At 39.8% G+C, this 21695-nt stretch overlaps 1 protein-coding gene across 3 annotated transcripts in view; it reads left to right on the forward strand.

Moving 5' to 3' along the window:
• LOC119732260 (lysine-specific demethylase 5A-like) overlaps positions 1-21695 on the forward strand; it is a 45827-nt gene that overhangs the window by 14999 nt on the left and 9133 nt on the right. For all 3 annotated transcript variants that reach the window (XM_038205710.1, XM_038205711.1, XM_038205712.1), the window contains 15 exons: positions 41-160; positions 5297-5452; positions 6367-6548; positions 8589-8751; positions 9337-9456; positions 11343-11537; positions 12891-13072; positions 13964-14088; positions 14853-15003; positions 15440-15557; positions 16037-16183; positions 17859-18067; positions 18511-18649; positions 20322-20501; positions 21377-21523. In XM_038205710.1, coding sequence (XP_038061638.1) covers positions 41-160; positions 5297-5452; positions 6367-6548; positions 8589-8751; positions 9337-9456; positions 11343-11537; positions 12891-13072; positions 13964-14088; positions 14853-15003; positions 15440-15557; positions 16037-16183; positions 17859-18067; positions 18511-18649; positions 20322-20501; positions 21377-21523 — 2334 coding nt within the window. The remainder of the gene's footprint in view (positions 1-40; positions 161-5296; positions 5453-6366; positions 6549-8588; positions 8752-9336; positions 9457-11342; positions 11538-12890; positions 13073-13963; positions 14089-14852; positions 15004-15439; positions 15558-16036; positions 16184-17858; positions 18068-18510; positions 18650-20321; positions 20502-21376; positions 21524-21695) is intronic.

Here is a 21695-nt window from a genome sequence, read left to right on the forward strand (position 1 = left end):
CTTTACTTTTATTGATCATTACTTTTTTTGTTTTGTTCAGGAATGTAACAAGCCAACTGAATGCTTTGGCTTTGAGACTGCTTACAAGCAGTACACCCTGCAGTCCTTTGGAGAGATGGCTGACCAATTCAAAAGAGATTACTTCTCCATGCCAGTCCACGTAAGTCAATCTTGTGATTAAAAATACTGCATTTTTAAATCTAAACTTAAATAAAAAAAGCTTAGATTTCCAAACGTTCCCCCAATTTTTTGTTCTTGTGTCAGCTTCTTCAAATCCATCAAATCATCACAAAATTCACCAAACCCAATAATTACTTTGACAAAATGGCACATGCATCGGACAAAATGGAGACATCAATCCCTGTGATGGGCCCAATTTCATAGGGCTGCCTAACAGTGAGCATAAAACTTGTGTCTGCTATAACAGAAAATCATGATACTGATTAAGAGTATGTCCACGAGAGGACCATGCAGACCGTGACAAGGTGGGGGTCGGCGGATTTGGTTAAAATTCTGGGGGTAGGTGGGTCATAGGTAGCCTTGAGGTTGTACAAAATATTTGGCCAATCTGACCTCCGTAGCAGAAAAAAGAGCCAAAAATGTGTTTTTATTAGTGAAAAATGGTGATTTTTATGATTTTGGGGTACAAACGTTTAAACGCTTGCTGCTCAACAGGGGAAAGCAGCAGAGAAATGAAATTTGCAGGGTCCTGAGGTTGTATCCTGACCTAAAACCAGGTACTCAAAATTTAGAAAAAAATTGCTCTTAGGAGGCAACGGCACTAAGGGTACCCCCAAAGTTGAGTCATAGAAATAGCGATCTTTAAGTCGCCGTAGCGTCATTAGTGCAGGTCTTTGAACAATGACACTCAGGTGAAAGAGAGTTCTTATCATGGTCCTTAAGTATCAAGAATAAAAACATTGTCAGCAGTTTTTAGTATAAAATGGCAGGAGTCTGTTTTACCCCTATTTTTCGCTAGTAAAGGGACGGGGGAGGGGCATACAGTGCCCCCCCCCCTTTTCTGTATTTTCAAAAGTCGACAACCAATTTTTATGAAATTTGCTACCAAGTTTTATATTTCCAATTTGTAAATAATGACGTCAAAAATATTTTTAAAAATCTTTAACAGAGGGCTTTTTTTTGGGCACCTTTTTGGTCAAAAAGTGTATTTTTCACATCATTTTTTCTTTTTTGCTTGAATGTTATGAAAATTGGCAAACGTGTATATATTCATGATCAAAAAAATTAAAACATATTTTAATACTGGAGACGCCATAAGGGGTGCTATAATTCCTTAATTTATCCCATTTTTAGGGTAGGGGGTTTCACTTTAAATCAATATGGCCGCCACCTTTCAGAGTCCAGGATGGAATGTATACCCTGCCCGATTTGTGGCAGAGGGAGTCCCCACAAATGTTCCTATACTCAACACACACTTGTCTTTTTGTTAACAGAAGTATCCCCCAATAATCATCTAAAGAATTCCCGAGATTACCAAAACAAAATGAAGACACAATGGGGGTGGTGGGGGGGGGGGTTACACCCTGCCACATATCGCGCACCAAATGTGGGAATGATGAGGCTTGGATGACAATTCTGTTATTTTTTTGGCATGTTAATGTAACCCGGAAAATTAATAAACTAGGAAAATAATAAATTGAATGAGAAAAACGCTAAATGTTGGGGCACTCGTCAAAAATGAGACACACCTAGATGGGGTAGGAACAAGTAGAGAGGAATTTGAATAAATAGAAACAATGACAAAGTTTTAGAAAGACCAAAAAAGAATGATTTATTTTACCAACCAAAATTTGAAGAAAACCTTTCAAAAAACCAATAATCAAAAAGGATCCAAATTAACTTTTATCCACCCCACCAAATAAGTAAAATGGTAGTACTACAGTCGACTTTTGTTATAAAGAACACTTTTACAAAGATGTCCTACTGCTGCTTATATAGAGCACATTCTGAGGTCTCGAATCTCTAGTTCTCTTTGTGTCTCTTTGTTTCTCTGTCCTTTTAAAGCAACATTTCTGTTTAAAGAGGTAGTTTGGGCAGTCTCACCGACCTTGCTATAACGAGAGTCAACTGTACAAAACTAAATTGAACTTTAAACTTAAATGGAAGTTGAAAGAAGAAAACTGAACCAACACAGTATCAAAATAGAATGACACATGGAACAACCTAACGATCAAACTCGAAAAAACAATAGAATATAAATCAAGAAATTGTTTTCCTTCTTAAATTAACATTAAAAAACAAAAACAGTCACTGTCTTTAAATAACAAACCATGATAACCCTTTGTTTAAACACAAAATACGTAAAGGAAGAGAACATGGAACCACTAATGCAAAAATGTTAGTAAAAAAGGATGCAATAAAAAAAAATGAAAACGGGCACTACTATCAAAATTTTGACCACTTTGTGATGATTAAGCAGTTGTTTCACCGATTGTAATCTTCATGAGCCCATCTTCTTGACGTGGTGCTAAACAATGAAGAACTAAACCAAAGGCTTCCTTTGCCTTCCTTCTATAATAATGGATGGTGCTATCAGATGCTTATTCTAATGACAGATGAAGCTGCCCATCAACAGCAGACATTCCCCCCTGAGTAAGGAAAGTGTTCAGGGATTGCAGCTCCACATTCTTTGGTCAGGGGGTTGGAGCCCAAGAAGAGTCAAGTGCACCTACATCCTGTGTAATATCTCCATCAGTTGATGAGGACTCAGATGTATGCTAGAAATAATCATAAGAAAATAAAAACAGTGAGATGCATGCTACATATAGGGTTGAAATACAAATTGATGTACTCAAAGAAGAGTGCTTACAATTCATCTGTGATAAATGAGATGCAATATGTCAAGGTCCATTCTTAGTTCACTCTCTTTACCTCATGAACTGAAGTGCACGCTGTGTCGGTGGGTTGGAGAGATGGTACACCAGCCGGCGATGTGAAATCACTGATTGTACACTGATGCTCTTCTTGTTCCTTAGAGAGCACATCGCTAGATGGTAATTGTTCCGCTGTCTGGTGCGTAACTGCTTGTTTGTGCTAAGATAGACAACCTCTACAGATACCTGAAAGTTATATGAACAGTGAGAATTAACAAAGTGTTAAGGCCGCAGCAGGCTTAATATTTTTTTAAAGTAAAAGATATAAAGCGGGGCGTATGTAGCCAACAATATTGAGCAATAGATGCCTTGAACAAAACCCATGTCATAAATTCCCCCCCCCCCAAAAAAAAATAAATAAATAAAAAATAAGAAATCTTCTTTTATTATTTTATATTGCCTGTATTTAATTGCACTTATTACTTTTTCTTTTTCTGATGTGGCTGGCTCTGGAGGATTTGTATAAAAGGGGAAACAAATCTGAAATTGTTCTTTAAGTTGTAAATGGTCTGATGAGTCACATCTCGTGAATAAAAGTAAAAAAAAACAATGTAAGTGCAAAAAAAATATATATGTTTTATTCCCCAAACTGCGCATGTTCAGTGCAGTTTTAACTTTCTTTATATAAAACAAAATAAATTCAAAATCCAGCTCCGGCTAAATATTCACCATGTGTGTCCACTGCCGAAAACCATGTGTGTGGTCCAGAGCTGTGACAACCAGTATTAATTTTTCGCACAATAATAAATTTCACTGGTCCCAAGTCAACTGCATGATAAGGGATTTAATTGATATAACCTACCCAGGAACAAAGTCAGTTGATCAGAAATGGACCTTGACCATGATTAATTCATTTTAATTTTCAAAAATGTATTTTTGTTTGATTTCTGTCTTCTTACCTGTTCCAACACTACAGTAATCATGGTACCCCATCGATCAAACATCTATGATCTCACGGCTAGTTGCTTTATTCACATCACGGAATGGTTTGCCTTTCCCTTTATGGAGTGTATGACAACATTTCCTTGATGATGTCCAACTCAACCCTAACTTGTATCTATGCGCTGGACGTATTGTCTTATCAGTGTATGCATCGACGTCGAACAAACCACATCGCAGGAGGATCAGTTTCCACTCGACATTCACATCATATGCAGCGACTTTCCACTTCTGCAAATGGCTCCGTATGTCTTTTGTGCATCGATTAAGTTGCACTGTATTTAGTTCGCGCAGATAAGAGGGATTTACACCACATTCGATGGCTTTGCTATACTCAAAATTACTAAAAATCACATTGCAGCCGCACAGACGGCATGTCCATGGCTGCCATTTTGACGGTAATGTAATGCGAGGGCGCCCTCTTTCGATACCGCGCGCTAACTGGGTGGGCGGCAACAGGACGTTCCCCTCCTAGCTACCGGATCAGTGCGCACCACCAAAGGTAGCCCACTCACCCACCCAATAGGTGAAGTCTGCAAAATGTACATCTTGTTATGCTCTTACAACAATTCCTGCAAAATGTCAATTAAGGGCAACCAATTGCACTCGGAACTGTCTAGGGGGCTATGTAGGTTTGGTCTTGAAAATTAGGAATTTTTCAACTTTGTTGACCGTGAGCAAACAAAAACAAGAAGAGCTGACAGTTTTTTTATTTTTTATTATTGTAGTCGGATATCTGAACTATATTTCCTCCAAGTTTGTTGACTCTCAGCCCTGCATTAATTAAGTTATGGTTTACCGCGTAAAGGACTTCATTTCGTAATAGAGCTGATACGTGTTTTTCTTACGCCTATATCTCCGCAGTGAATGCTTGCATATCAAAGATTTATATTTCATCGTTTAGAGGAGATTAAACCCTTTCTTTTGATATGTAGGTCGACAGTAAACGATTTAGTTTAAGGGTATAAACGAGGCTATAACTTTACACCAGAAACAACACAAATTTACTCCCCGGAAGTCACCCTTTTTGCTCAAAATTGTTGGTGCCCCGTACTCGGCCACCGTGTGATTATTTATCGAGCTACTCCACCGAGTGGTATCGTCTCAGGTGGGGATCAAATGGCCAAGATTTGAACTTAATTCGCTGACCCCCCACCTTGTCGATTTTTCAGGATTTTGCATGGTCTTCTCATAAACGCACACTTAAGCACGGTTTCTTGGCGTGGATGTGCTAACAGTTGCGCGATGGAGAATTCTATTGTTATGTCACTGATTTAAGCAACTTTTTCCTTTGGGGTTAAGCGTGCTTGTACTGTTCTTACTGCTTAATGGTCTCTATGACACAGACGAAGGCTCAGTTAGCATTAAATGGGCTGTTAAGCAGCGCTGTGAAATGGGCCCTGGTTTAACCTTGCCTGTAATTCTAACACACCTATTGCGTTGGATTGCTTGTATATTTTTAGATGGTGCCTCCAGAGACCATTGAGAAGGAATTCTGGCGTCTGGTGACGGCCATCGATGAAGATGTCAAAGTGGCCTATGGTGCTGACATCCACTCCCTGGATCTTGGTAGTGCCTTCCCTAATAAGAAGAGCAAGGTCGTTGGGGAAGAGGACATGGTAAGCAGGCAGGACTCTTGTACTGCTGTTAGTCATTTATCACAGATGCATTTGGAAGCCTTGTAAATGATAGGCTTTGACAATTACAACATTTTTGAATTGGTTCCAATTCCATACAGGTTTCACTATTCCATTCAGATTCCAATCCGATTCTCTCCGTCTAAAAAAAATAATTGAGCAAAGAAATGCAGAACCAGTAAAGTGTGTATCATCTTGTACAAGTTTGCCACAAATAAGCACACAAGGAGTGACCTCAAATTTGTTTTTAAGTGTCTGGAATCTATTCTTGGGAGAATGGAATTGTTACTATACTAGGAATTGGCTCTTTAAAAAGGTGGAATCACGATTCCGATCTAAGTTTGCAATCAATTCTATTCAATTCTGACCTGGAATCGCACAAGACTAGTAAATAATAACCGTCACTATTTATTCCAGCAAATTTCACTGTAACTTGTGTGCCTGTGAAAAACCCTCAGAACCACCAAGTCTTTCACCTAAATCTAAAGTAATACCATTTGGCAGTGTCTACAAAAGAGTGTTGACTTGTTGCCAAGAAGCTGATTTGCAGCAGTTGAATACACTTAGGCCTTTTCAAACATTACTTACATGTATGTTGAATGCCATAAATTCCATTTGATTAACTGTTAATTTGGCATTTGTAAACAATTTGTTTTGGAGCATTATTGTGGCAGTGGTTTAAAGGTTTTCATTATTTTCATACCAGGGATGGCAACTCAATCATTTGTTGGGACTAGTAGGAAACCAGTATTGAAAATGTGTTGAAGCAACAGTCAAACCACATTCCTTTGATTGCATGTACAAGATTGTCTGTCCTTTGATTACCTGTAGGAAACTTTGACATTTATTTAAATGGATGTTTATGAAGTACCGTGATGCCATTTTGTTTTGCTCAGGAATATGTGAACTCTGGTTGGAATCTGAACAACCTGCCAGTTCTTGACGGATCCGTCCTGTCTCACATCAATGCCGATATCTCTGGGATGAAGGTCCCCTGGATGTATGTCGGCATGTGCTTTGCATCCTTCTGCTGGCATAATGAGGACCATTGGAGTTATTCCATCAACTACATGCACTGGTAAGGGCAAGTCATTTAGACGCCGAAACACTAACGAAACAAATAATGTTTGGTTTGATCTACCAAAACTGTTGGACAATTGACCTTTTTGTTTATAAAGATTATATTTATAATGTTGCAAATTACAATAATACTTCATATCATCTGACAAACAAAATCCAAAAGCAACCTGAAATTGCAAACGTGTCAGAAGAATTTCTGAATGAGGTTTTTGTCAACTGGATATTTAGTTGAGTCTTGTGGAAGTCTGGAGTAGTAAGTTATTTGGACACTTCAAGATTTTAGTTAGTGATATTTATGTAATATTGGATGGCTCTGAGGGGGATACAAGAATATATTGCACGAGCTAATTCGACTCGTGCAATATTGTTGTAGCGAGTGCAATATATTCTTGTATCCCTGAAAAAAAGCCTTCAAATATTATTATTATTATTATTTATATCAGGCTGACTTGATCCGAAAGAAAGAAATTTCTTGTCATTGTCTTGTAAAAATTGCCAACCGCTTCCTCAGTACTTTAACGTTAACCCTTTAGTCACTGTAGCGCCCGAAACCACCCGAGCAATAAACAGTACCGAATGCGCTATGCTCTGTGCACTGGTTAACAAGTGTGAGTTTCTATACTCTTGATATAGTGGGAACCAGCGAAAATGATTAAATGCCCGGATGAGGATTATATCAAGGATAATATTGTCCTCATCTGGATACTTTTACTGACGTAATATTGCAGTCATCTGGGCACTTTTTACAAAAGCATGCAATACACTGATTTATTTTACCACTGGAAGCCTGATATAAATAATAACATATCAGTGCAATTGATACCATCCGTGGAATCTGATTTATATCAGTGTGGCATTTGTGTGAACACATCGGTGTTGATTTGACTTAAAAATTACTTTTGTAAAATTGAATGACCTGGGTTTCATGAGGGGGATATAATTATCTGAGGGTTCATTGACTGAATGTCAAGCAAAATGGTTTATTGTTGTATACAGAGACAAATCATACAGCAGAATAATCTGTATGAAGTCACTTTTACTAACCCTTACTCCCTAGGCCTTTTTGCTAGGATGTAGCCTCAATCTTGCAAAATCCTCCAGTTGGCCTCATGGAAAAATAGCATATAGCCCCAATCCTGCAAATTCCTCCATTATTTCTTGAATATGGTCTGTGGAGGGGTGACAATCACTTGAATCCTGCAAAATCCTGCGGCAGTGACTGTCAATATGTTGAGGCTTGGCCAGTGACATCCTGGAGCAGTGCGGAGGATTTCAAGCATAATCCAGGCCTATATTTATGCATGGCTGAGCAAAAACAACACAAGGTCCGGCCCAAGACCTTGACAAAGTGCATCCTAAAAAATCAGTAACGCACTTTTGCCATGTAACCGCAATCCTTCAAATTCCTCCACTTCGGCAAAGAGGATTTTGAAGGATTCAGGGCGGTTAGGCCTAAAAAAAAAAATCTCCGGTTTCTGGTATGGAGCTTGCCCAAAAAGTGGTGCGGCGACGCGGCTTTTTTTTTTTTTTACCTGATTTTTTTGCTTCAAATGTCGGCTGATGACTGCAAATGGTGCCCGACTAAACTTAGTGCAAATATATGGGAGTCCAGAGAGGCCACATAAAGCTTATTCTCGACCATAACCCAATCTAAAAATACGTTAAAATTGTGCAGCAGCAGGATTCCAGTCAAACCAGTGAGTTTGGCGGTTTTGAGACATCATCTTTCATTGAAAATTTTTTTTTTTCATTTTGCCGACGCGCATGGCTACGGCGACGCGCGCGCATACCAGAAACCGGAGACTTTTTGGGGGGGGGCCTTAGGGTCAATGATACGAAAAATTCCATTGAGAATCCTGTGCTGTGAAAGTGTGCAATAGCTATCAAGTGTGTACTGGTAAACAATTTTCGCTTCTAAACTGTTTCAAACCTCTCAACGGAGCATGATTGTATCATATTTAGTATTTTAGAATGTGTTCTCGGACTGTCTTGTTCATGATGCTAGACATGAACCCTTTCCTATATGTGATTCCTGTAGGGGTGAGCCTAAGACATGGTACGGGGTGCCCGGTAAATCAGCAGATCACTTTGAGCAGGTCATGAAGGAACAGGCCCCTGAACTCTTTGAAGCACAGCCAGATCTCCTCCAGCAACTTGTCACCATCCTATCCCCTACCATCCTCATGAAAAACAATGTGCCGGTGAGTTAACTCAATATTGATCTGTACATCAAATACATCGACCGGTGACTACTTCCTTGGGGGTCTTAGATGTAGCTCAAACAGTAGTTTGTTGTTGCTTTAATGCTGTGTTTTGTGTCCTTCCTAATATTTCAACTGCTTAAATTCTTTCAAAAGTCGTATTCTTTGAAACAGTCCTCCTGTGCATGCAGCAGGAGTAGGAGTATTCGATTCCATTTGAATAGATCTCTCTCAAATAATGTCACTGCTTACAGATTGTCAAGTGCATTGGCATTTTGGGAGTCAAATTTTTGTGACGCGCATCAGCTGTGCTGTATTTGGAAAAAAGTTTGAGCAACATGCGTGCGTGTTTAGAACATTTTGCACACTGCGTGCACACGTGCCTGATGGCATTTAATACGCCGTTGTACTTTTCCTATGAAGATGGTTGTCTACGAGAGGGGTCTATTACTTAGAAGTTTACTGTTTAAAATAAAGGTGTAGCACTAATAACTAAACATTTTTGAAACTTTGCAAGCCCAATTTGATCCAAACATCATGATAGAAAAAGAGCTAACAAGCCCGATATGACCATTGCTATTGCAGCTGGTAAGAACCAACCAGTGTGCAGGGGAGTTTGTGGTCACATTCCCACGGGCCTACCACGCTGGCTTCAACCAGGGCTACAACTTTGCTGAAGCAGTCAACTTCTGCCCGACTGACTGGGTAGGTAACCTAACCCATGCTTGGTGATAACAACTGGCAGATACTCCCCATGTTACAGTCAGAATGTATCTTGCATTTAACCAGTCTCAATCCTTGGTCAAAAGTCATCTTGCGATTAGATTTGCTGGTTTTATTACAGTGTATTTTTTGAAAGTATATTTTTCCCCAGATTTTTTGTAGCCTGCGCATGATTCTTGATTTTCCTTGATTGATCATTGAGCACAAACGACAATTTATCCGACAGTTGCAGTCAGAGATTTTATCCAGGATTTGCTTTGCTTAATATGTCTAAAGTATAGTGTAAACGTTTCAGATCATCATGTTGGCTCTGAAAGTGTATTTGGGAAGATTTGTAGTTATGACAAGTAAGAAATTCATAACCCACAATTGTTACATGGGAATTGCTCTGTTTTCCTCTTTGTAGCACCACAAACCTTAATTAGCCAAGGACAGCAGCCGATTTCACGAAACTGTGCGTAGCTTGCGCCATGCGCAAGACTTGCGCCATGCGCAAGACTTGCGCAACAAATTTGTTGCGCAGCTGCGTAGTAAACTGACGAACGATTTCACGAAACTTGGCGTAGCTGCGCAACGTTTTAAGTAATTTCAACATCTTGGACGAGGATAAAAACAACATTTACGACAGCTGTTTGTGTGTGAATTTGTTCTTTCGTGAAACAGTAGTTGGATCACCTCAGCCCGCAATTTCGAAAGTTATTTTGTCTGACTTTCTTCGGAATTGTTCAGCAACTCTAAAAATTATGTTACGAGTAAAATAGAAATTCATTTACTTCAAATATAAAGTTGCGAGTGTCTTGTATCAACCTTGTTAAGTTGTGCAATAACGGGCTCTCACGACAGTGCCAATTTGCTGGTAAAATATGTCTTTTTCAGTCACTACGCCACAACTTACGCCACCTAAAATGATTGTGCAAGTTATGCCATAATTTATGGCGCAAGTTGCAGACTTACGCACTATCCGACTTTCGTGAAAAGTGAAATGTTGCGCAGCATGAAATGTTGTGCAACTTATGCAATAAATTGTGACGCAAGCAGAGTGGCGCCATTGCTTTAGGTTTTGTGAAATCAGCTGCTGGCCATTTTCAAAAATTAAACCATCACTGTAAAGGGGAGAAACACACATCCTTTATCAAAACCTATTTTGACGAGCTGCCTAGGGGTGTCTCTTTTTGACCGAACATGTCACTAAAACTCATTGGTGCAGTAGTGGTTTGGTTTGTTGGAAGAGGTTTGAGTGCCAGTGAACAAATCCATCCAAATTCCAAACCTTTTGCTGAAACAACACATGGACGACCTTCTGACTGAAACCATTCTTCCAAATAGCTAATCTGGTATTTGATAACCTGAAACAATCATTATATTGGAAAAAATCCTAACTTAAATTACCCCTAACCTAACCTAACCTTATCTTACCCTCACCAGACTTTGTAAATTTGGGTTTTGCGAAAATACAATTTTGTCTAGAAATAGGACGTGAAACATTAGGGAGACATTGAAATCGTCTCCCTGATCTACCTTGTCTCCCTAAGGTTTAACTTTTGATAATGTGTCTCCTTAACGGTACATATGCAGCAATTACTCATTCCTAATAAGAGACTTCAGTTCTTTGCTTATTCAATTGAAACCTTGCAATTTATTTTCAATAATGAGTTACTGTCACAGGGGTGAGATATGTCAGGATTTTTCCTGATTTCAGGATTTTTAAAGAATCTTTTTGAAATCTTATATTTGATATCATGACCTTGTGTCTTTGTTTCCTTGTCAAAAAGCTGAGGAGGTTGATTTTTGTGTGTGTGTGTAAAATGGAGAGCCATTGCTGATGGTATTAACCGAGTCCTCATTTCTTTGAATTGATCTTGACTCAGCTTCCTAACGGTCGTTCATGCATCGAGCATTACCGCAAGCTGCGCCGATTCTGCGTCTTCTCCCATGAGGAGCTGGTCTGTAAGATGGCTGCTGATCCGGATAGTCTGGACTTGAACCTAGCAGCCGCTGTCCACAAAGAGATGCTAGTCATGGTGGAACAGGAGAAGAGATTACGCAAGAAGCTACTAGAAAGAGTGAGGAAAACTCGCATCAACTCAGCCTGGAAAAGGCTGTTTGACTAATGTAGACTCAAATGTAACCACTGTGAACAGCTTCCTCGCTCTTTTTCTTGTTCAAAATGTACCCATTTTTCTAGCAAAGTTAAAGATCAATTGTTCATACTTAACACAAATCGGAATTGGAAGTGACTTTGATGGCATGAAACATTGAGAATGAAATTTGCGGAGTTTAAGGTGTTCAATTTCTGCAATGCCAATTATTATGCCCCGCGGCGAAGCCGGAGGGGCATACTGTTTCCGCCTTGTCCTTCCGTGGGTGGGTGGGTGGGTGTGTGTGTGGGTGGGTGTGTGTGTGGGTGTGTGTGTCCGGACAAATCTTGTCAGCGCGATAACTTGAGAAATACTTTACATATGAACTTCAAATTTGGTTTGTGGATTGTCCTTGGTAATCCTAAGAAGCCTTTTGCATTTGGGGCCGAAAGGTCAAGGGTCAAGGTCACAGTGGCTGAAACAATAGAAATTTTGTCAGCGCGATAACTTGAGAAATACTTTACATATGAACTTCAAATTTGGTTTGTGGATTGTCCTTGGCAATTCTAAGAAGCCTTTTGCATTTGGGGCCAAAAGGTCAAGGGTCAAGGTCACAGTGGCTGAAACAATAGAAATTTTGTCACCACGATAACTTGAGAAATAATTTACATATGAACTTCAAATTTGGTTTGTTGATTGTCCTTGGTAATCCTAAGAAGCCTTTTGCATTTGGGGCCGAAAGGTCAAGGGTCAAGGTCACAGTGGCTAACACAATAGAAATTTTGTCAGCGCGATAACTTGAGAAATACTTTACATATGAACTTCAAATTTGGTTTGTGGATTGTCCTTGGCAATTCTAAGAAGCCTTTTGCATTTGGGGCCAAAAGGTCAAGGGTCAAGGTCACAGTGGCTGAAACAATAGAAATTTTGTCAGCGCGATAACTTGAGAAATACTTTACATATGAATTTCAAATTTGGTTTGTGGATTGTCCTTGGTAATCCTAAGAAGCCTATCGCATTGGGGGTCGAAAGGTCAAGGGTCAAGGTCACAGTGGCTAAAACAATAGAAATCTTGTATTTATTCTGAGATCATAGGGATTAGGGATTAATTCATATAAAACCTACAGAAGACACTAATGCTGTCAATGAACGTTCCATTTGACCAAGGTACATGTAAGTTGATGTTAGAGTGGTGTTATGTCATGGAAACAGTCACGGTTGCGGGGCATTTGTGTTTGTAAACACACCTGACTTGTTTTCATGATGTGTTTGCATTTGTGGATGAATTCAAGAGCTCACTTTAGTCATTGTAATTTCTTGTCAATAATGTTGTTGCAGGGCACTACTGAGGCAGAACGGGAGGCCTTTGAATTGCTACCAGATGATGAGCGACAATGTGATCATTGTAAGACCACATGTTTCCTGTCTGCTGTGACCTGCCCATGTACACCCAATAAGCTGGTGTGTATCCATCACACGGAGAACCTCTGCCTGTGTCATCCTTCCAAGCACTGCCTCAGGTAAGCAGGGTTTTCCCCGTTGACCATTGATGGGTGATGGGTCTGAGCCACTCTGCATGGCTGCACACAATGGCACTGTTGTGATAAAGTATACAAATATTGAGTGGCTCAGAGTACCGCGTCATGGAACAAGAATGATCCTAACTGTTGAATAGTATTTCCCATTCCCCATGGGCGAATGGGACTTTTTGAGCCCCGGCGTGAATGGGAGCAATAACGAATGTCACGTGATGTGAGTTCCACCAATCAAAAGACAAAGATCTGCATGTCAGTTATATAATTAAAATTATTATATCTGGTTGTAAAACCAAGGATTCTTCAAAAGTGCAGTCGTTACTGTAACTCTAACAATAATGAAAACGAAGAAAGTTTAGTTTTAAAGGTGGGAGAAAACCCCAGAAGAGTATTCAAGGGAAAAGCCTTTGGAACCAATAAGGACCAGTCTACATATTGACCTTGATGGGAATCGAACCAAGGTGATAGAGATGGTAGGCGAGGAAAGAACCAGTGCACCAACTTGACGCCCTTGCTTTGTCACCAGAACTATAATTCATCACGAGGTGGCTGCTGTCATACGGTTAACACTGCTATAGTTATAAGGACAACAGTGTGCGTTATATTGTTGTTGCCACAGTTCTTGTCTGCAAACGATTTTGATGGATAATCAATATGCTTATACTTTGAATATGACTTTGCAAAAAGTTTAGTAGTTGTACGAGGATAAGTGCAATATAATTTTAGAAAGAAATAAATATTTGAGTTTTTTTAGAATCTAATGATGTGGTGCCCTGAATGGTAAAAACACATCCCCCCCAGGTTTTCAAACAAAATGTGAGTGAGACATATATGGAACTATGAATGAACTGGCATATGTATTATTCTTATTCCTAGATATCGCTATACTTTGGATGAATTACCTGCTATGCTGCATCGACTCAAAGTCCGAGCGGAGTCTTTTGACAACTGGGCCAACAAGGTGAAAAATGCCCTGAATGCATCCCAAGACAACAAACTAGGTAGGATGATTATGTCAGAAAAAAAACATGTTGACTTATGTCCCACTGTGGAGTCAAGAATTCTGCATGTACATATACCTACATTTCTATCAATGGCTGATGAAACAAACTTGTTACGTGTATGGGCTCCGTGCGCGAGCGAAAGAGGGCGCCCTTTTACCTAGCAATGACGTCCGATGGGCGGGACATTTAGCTGGTTGACGCGCACCGTTCCTTGTGTGTGACGCACGTACACCAGGGGATTTGTACTAAGTTCACGCAGTGGTACGGCCGCGCGTCGCGGCTAAATTGCAGTCAGGCAATATGGTGTTGGTCGGTCACCCCCAATTGTACTTTGTTTGCCAGTGAGGGGGTACTTGTGAACGGAGCAGATACTGCACAGCGACTGTTCTTAGAGGGCACTTGTAATTTGAGCATCGTTCTAGTATAATTTCATTTTTGTCATAAGCATGACTAACTTATGCCGATGATATATTAACAAAGCACACATGTATAGGAACACTCCGTGATTTCTTTTTTCCTTTTTCCTTTTGGAGCATTCCATTTGGGACACGGCGCTGTTCCTCAGGGTGGGTTTACATACTCAAACAAGCATTCACACATGGGAATGCCGTGTTTACGGAGGCGAACAAGATTACCAACAACCTGTGAACCATTCCCTTAAAGGTAGAAACTGGACCTTTTGCATCGTCTGTGTGTCCACAAGCACACCCCTAAATGCCTTATATTTGCCTAGAACCAGTCCATTATTTGTCTTTGTGTAGATGTGACACAGCTAAAACAGATGATCGTTGAGGCAGATGAGAAGCATTTCCCTGACAATGAGCTCCTTCAGCAGCTGGTGTCAGCTGTCACAGAAGCAGAGCGTTGCGCTACCATTGCCACACAGCTTGTCAGCAAGAAACACAGGACCAGGTCTGTACCTAAAAGTCCCTCCTTTTTTTTTGAGGGACAACGTTTACTCTGCACTTAACATTCCTTCTTAGTAACTGACTGTGTTACACATTCCCTGCCCTAAATTGTATCTATCAGAAATGTGTCTTGGGCATTTTTGTATGAATCACTTTTATAAGGTATATTATCTTGTTGGCTGCCTTTTTTCTTTTTAATTGAATTTAATATCTGAGCAAGTTTAGAAATACAGCAGCTAGCCATTTCGATGAAGAATGACACTGTTTCATGTGTTATACATGTAGGCAATGGAAAGAAAAGCAAATGTACTATCCTGTGAGTAGTGCAAGGTATATATTTAAATCCTAAATTTGCATGAGGGTTAGAAATTTGTGCTGATCTTGTTTTCAATCTGTATGTGTCACAACTTATGAACTTCTTCCTGATATCTGTTCCGTAGACAAAGACAGCATGGTGATTCTAAGTATGTGACACGGTTGACTCTGGAGGAACTGAAGGACTTCATGGAGCAAGTCCAAGGCCTACCCTGTGAGATCAGAGAGGTGGAACTTGTACAGGTACACTAGAGATTTGCTTCTCTTAACAAGTGTAGATTGTGATCAATTTAAGGTACTTAAGGTTTCTCATTTTAGCTGCAAGTTCACACAGCAACTTTAATATTTGGATAAACAATCTGCCCTATTTGTGGCAAAATCAAAGTGGGTACCAGTTTATTAAGTGTGGTTTATTTCCTCCATCTTATTGATTTCATGATTACCATGTTACCCCGACCTGTACACATTTATATGCCGTCTGTATCCAAATGTGATAATTGTTAACACTTAATGTACATATGCAAATTTATGTCTTCTAAAATGCATTCACTCTTTATTCGTTAAAAATGACATCATCAAAACTTGAATTTTAAGAGATTTATTTATTACATATGGTGTTTTCTCGACTAAAAACAACCCGAGCCATTTGTCCTATTTGAATTTGGCAACCATTCTCATCAGAAGTTTGGTCTGAACTGTCGATATGACATTATCTCTTTCAGGACCTGCTTGCCAAAGTGGGAAGCTTCCAGACAGAGGCACAGGATGCACTGTGCGATACCATCCCAGACTCAGACAAGCTGAAACGGCTGATTGAAGTGGGTAAAGGCATCGATATAGAGCTCCCAGAAATACCCAAACTCAAACAGGTTGGTGAAATGTCTCTACAGTCAAATGTAGACTTGCTTTGTTGTGAATATCCTGAATCATAATGTGGTTTTCGATATTGAGTGTGTGATAAGTACAGTGCTTGACTAAGTCCGAAGTGCAACACAATTCCTTTTTTCCCTGTGTTTTTTTGGTTTGTTAATAAACTTGTTTACTCATTAGCACTTGTGTTTACTTCATGAATCCATAAGCTAGACATGTTAGGGGGGGGAATTGTTGGGTTTGGGCTGGTATATGTAGTTACAGGCAGGGGGTTAGGGCTGAACAGGAACTAATGGGGGATACAAAATCTTATTTAGAAGGCTTTCTACCGTGACAGGATCTTTCTAAAAAATGACATAAAAACACTAACCCTCCTATGCAACCTGAACATTCTGTGCCAAGTAGTCCTTTCAGTCAAAATCAAACAAGTGACTGTTTTCAACAGTTATGAATTCCCAGCCTACATAAAGCAGGATTGACTGGCTGGGACTGTTCATGTAACTCGATACAGGTTTACTTTTGCTTTGGGTAATTGATAAGCCAGCTGTGCCTACAACTTACCTGCTTTGTCTGTTCATGGTCTGTTGACTGAGTATGACTAGTCACAGTGCTTGCTTTACATATGATCGGACTGCTGGTGACTAGCCTGTGTTAAAAGTATAGCAGGGGAAGTGGATGGAAATTTTGACTGTATGTGGCTGTTTAAATAGCAGGAGGGTTAATAAGCAAGAGACACCCAGGTATACCTGGGTGAATGGAAACCACAAAGGAAGGATATAAAGGATTCTGAGTGGGCAGTGAAAGGGAATAAAGGGGAAGGGTTGGGTGTAATGAGAGGGGATCATCAGGCAAGGGGAGGGACAAAAGAGTGTGATAGTGGGTATAGATCAAATGGGGAGGGGGAGGTAGTGTAAAGATCAAAGTGAGGAACAACAAAAGAGGGATAAACCGCATGAGTAGTAGCGAGAAGGATTATCTGTAACAAATGACATTGAAGAATATTGCAACAGATTAGTCGAAACAAAAAAACCTGTTGAAATTGATTGCAATGTATGAGTCAGTGGACCACGCATCTTTTATTTAGTCCATAATCTGAAATTCATCTTAATGAATTAAAGAGATTATACAACACTTGCTTTTGCTGTAATTTTCAGAAATGGATGGATTAAGGGGGATAGTATTTTATAGTAAATTATGTTACACTGACTTGTTTGAAGTTTTGTGTTCATAGATGCTGAAAAACCCAGAAAAACAATCATGTTCCTGTTGTCTGGTTCCCTGACCCCACTTAAGATGAAACGGAGCAATTTATAGACGTCGGGGAATTGTAAGGTCAGGGAACCAGTCTAGCTGGCATGTACCCTTTCATAGATGTGTAATCGATTGCAAACAGAATGCGGACTAACTAATTAATGGTAAAATGGAGGCAGTATTTGAAAAAAGCCAGTTTTTTTTCTAATGCTGGTCGGCTGGTCGCGTTGGAAATTGATACAAAAATACCCTTTTCTTAAAATTGACAGCACACCAGGTGCCATGATTTTTACAGGATGCATAAGATTGTCATTCACTGACAGTCCAGTAAGGTTTTTCATAATAATTTGTTAGTTTTGTGTTTTGATGGTTGCAACTGTTGTATATTCCCCTCATCATGCATTGTTTCCTTGTCTAATCCAGGAGTTGTCCCAGGCTCGTTGGCTGGATGAAGTCCGTGCTACCCTTCAGATCCCCAACAGTGTGACCCTTGACACCCTACGTAAGCTGATTGACTCTGGTGTAAGCCTGGTGCCTCATCCTGCTGTAGAGAAGGCCATGGCAGAACTACAAGAGCTGCTGACAGTCAGCGAGAGATGGGAAGAAAAGGCCAAGATATGCCTACAGACAAAGTAAGAATTGTCTGGCGATTTAAGATGTACTGTTTGTGTTTTGTATTTTTGTTTTGTAGTTTCACCTTGACTTTTTTTTTAAAAATTTGTTACTGTTTTAGACACACAAAAGATATTCACTTGTGAGTGAGACATTGAAGGAAAAATCGGCCTATCTGAAGTTATGGAATAATTACTTTACAAAATTTTAAATTGTTTATGACCCAACAATAATTCATCACTCACAGGGTTGACTGGAAAAACTTTCCAAAAAATATTCTTCAACTTTTGTACGAAAACCTATACTTTTCTGAGAGTTTAATATATTTTCCAAATCACCGAAATGTTCTTAATCACTGAAATTGTTCACCAATCCATAGTTGTGTAGCAGTGTGTTTCTTGGCATTTTATACATTGCTGCTCATATGGTAATAGAGCATGGTATGTTTTCTACTCCTCTTAAGACCTTGTCGTGCTATGGCTACTCTGGAGACTATCGTCAATGAAGCAAGGAACATCCCCGCCTTCTTACCTTACACTGCATTACTCAGTGAAGCCCTCAAGAAAGCCAAAGAATGGACCAGGAAAATTGAAGAAATACAGGTAGGTAATAAAAATGGATACCCTAGTGATGTCTGTTGTGTAGTTATGGGCCATGGGGCTGATTTCACAAAACTTGTCTGATCTTACGACTCATCTAAGCACTTATGACGAGTCCCCTCTCTGAGATCGATCTTAGCTAAGACGCATCCTAAAACCAATTTCACAACACCTGTCTTAAGCAAGACACATCAACACTACCAATTTGATGGCTGTTTCGTGCTTGTCATGGTGAAATTGATCATAGGACGAGTCGCAAGTTAAGACGAGTAACCTTCCTAAGACGCGTCTTAGCTTTTTCGTGAAATCAGTCCCTGTTCCTATAAGAGAACAAACATTCACTTCATGTTATCACATTCACCCAAGTAGTAAGCGATGTTTACAACCAACAGGAATGTAGTGGGCGGGGTTTGGCTTTTTTTGGGAAACTTTAGGGTAAAGCGACGGTGAAAGGTACAAAAGGCAACATGAAAATAAAGATCATGAATGCACAAAACCTGATGGCATCAAGTGAAAAGTGCAAACAAAAAGAAAATCACATTTTTTTCCAAAAGATACAGTTCAATAATAAAAGGACTCTTATGCAACATAGTTGCATAGTAACATAGTTGGAATTTCAGTATGGGAGTGCCATTGTCGGTTCAATGTACATTTCTTGAATGGATTTGAAACTAATAATAAGATATGAATTCATTAGATTAAACAAATCGTTTATAATATTCATGATACCAATTGATTTTTGTTTTAGTATTTGTTCAATGTTTTTATCACCTACAAAATTATGTAAGTGTTGACAACAATACCTATATTTAGGAGTGTAACAGAATCTTCATAATGTTAAAACCAAACTTGGTTAGTAAAAGCATCAACTAGAAGTACAGTAAAATCCGGCTAAACCGACATCGTACAACTCGTCAAATCGCTCAAGTCGGCCATCTGACTAAAGTCCCAATTGTCCGTAATGCATTTCCATTGAATTTTTTATTTCTAAGTTGGCTTTTATAAGTCGCCATTTCGCTCATGTCGTCGTGTTACTCTCGGTCCCCTTTCCAGAAAAAGCATCACAAAATCCTTTGTGTAAGTCGGCATTCAACAAATCACGCATTGGCATCGACTTCCTGTACTGCAGTTGGCAAAGTGTCGAGTGAAAAGTGGTTTCGCACAGTCCGTGATCGCTGCATGCATCAGTGTCGAAAAAGGGTGTCCTACTGCATACCTCTATGCGGCGCTATAGGATCTTTGCTGCATACATCGCATATGCATCGTGAGCATATCAATACCAGTACCCCCTCTAGGCTGTACGCATGCGCTCTGTCCATTTTGGGGGTCGTCTTTTGAATGACTAGTGCTGCAGTCAATGTGTGCGTGGTATATACCGGACCACGCACGCATTTAATTCGTTACTGTGCACGTACATATGTATCGTGGTCTCCACTATCAATACCCCAAACGTGATGATACAATTCGAGGATTAATTTGCTGGATTCAACTCGAGCATTAAGGAGATAATCCAGGGTAAATCGAAGCCAATTAGTGCAATGAATCATGTGCGCAAAAGACCATTCATGTAAAGCATATATTGGCATTCGCGTAAGTCGTCACAATTTTTCGGGTCCCGAGAGTGCCGGTTTAGCCAGAGTTTACTGTAACTTGATTTCCTTTTTGTCCTGTTTAGAATGGAGAGCACTTTCCCTACCTGGACCTTCTGGAGAGTATGGTGATGAGTGGCCGTCCCGTTCCTGTTCGCTTAGAGCAACTGCCCCAGGTAGAGTCCCAGGTCTCCGCAGCCAGGGCATGGAGAGAGAGAACAGCTAGGACATTCCTCAAGAAGAACTCACCATACTCACTGGTTGAGGTTAGTCAAGCCCTTGCGTATGTAATGGACCAAAACTGGGACTAAAGTATATCTATAAATGAAGAGTAATACTCTCTATTACAGTTAATGAGGGCTTCAGTAAAACCATTGGAAGTTTGTCAGAAAGACTTGGCTGTTTCAAATGAGGATTAAAATATCTACTTATTAATCATTTATAAATGTGGTAGCCAGAAGCACAATTTCATGGCACTGCTTACCGTTTGCAAAACAGCCTGGTGTTCCTCAACAAAAGATTCTGTGCTTACAGTTAGCATATTTAACAGGTTAGTGAGGTACTTCAGCTTATGCGCATGCGTAAATCCCATAACTCAGGATTCCATACTTAAAGGGTTAGTGCAGAAACATTGTCAGCACAGATTGTTGTACTAGTGCTGCTAGCTTGAAATGAATTAAATTTTGTAAACAAGCTATTTTTATTATAAATACCCACGTATCAAAAATATATTCAAAGCTGTTTCTACAGGGTGAGCCAGAATGATCTGGACCCAAATGTTTTGATAGTTGCTAGATATTTTTAACGTTTTCTTTAATTTGGGTCCAGATCATTCTGACTCACTCTGTACAGCGGGTTTCTTCCGCTATAACTTTAGGCCGACACTCGTCTTTAAGGAGAAGACACTGCAATGATTTCCAGACAATATACAAATTAACGCACGCATTAATGAAATGGTGATCGTAATGGCAGAATTTTGTGGTTAGCAGAGATATGACATTGGGCTCAGATCGTCAACTGAAACAACCACCTTGTCTGGCCAGTACATTGAATACATCTGTACCATCATAATAGCCAGTTCATCTAAGAAGCTTCTGTTTGCTCTCATGTTGGCCTGTCCCGATCTTGTTATTATCACCAGGTGCTGTCACCAAGGCGGGATATCGGTATCTATCAGTCCACTAAGGCACGCAGAAAGAAACAAAAAGATCTGGAGAGACTCCGAGAGATGGAAAAGGAGTATGCAGTGGAAGTCAACACAGATGAGATCAGGGACCCAGCAGCATTTGTAAGTACTACAAATGAAATCAGATACAGGTTCAATGTTCAAATAAGTATGAATCAGTTTTCTTCCGAGTCCCAGTGTTGATGTTTTTCTCTTTTTCACAGCGTGGATGTAAAAACTGATTGCACGCCAATAGAGATTTCTATTTTTACGCCACTAATTTAGGCAAAGTTAT

This window comes from Patiria miniata, unplaced genomic scaffold (assembly GCF_015706575.1).
Source record: "Patiria miniata isolate m_02_andy unplaced genomic scaffold, ASM1570657v1 HiC_scaffold_24, whole genome shotgun sequence".
Classification (NCBI taxonomy): domain Eukaryota; kingdom Metazoa; phylum Echinodermata; class Asteroidea; order Valvatida; family Asterinidae; genus Patiria; species Patiria miniata.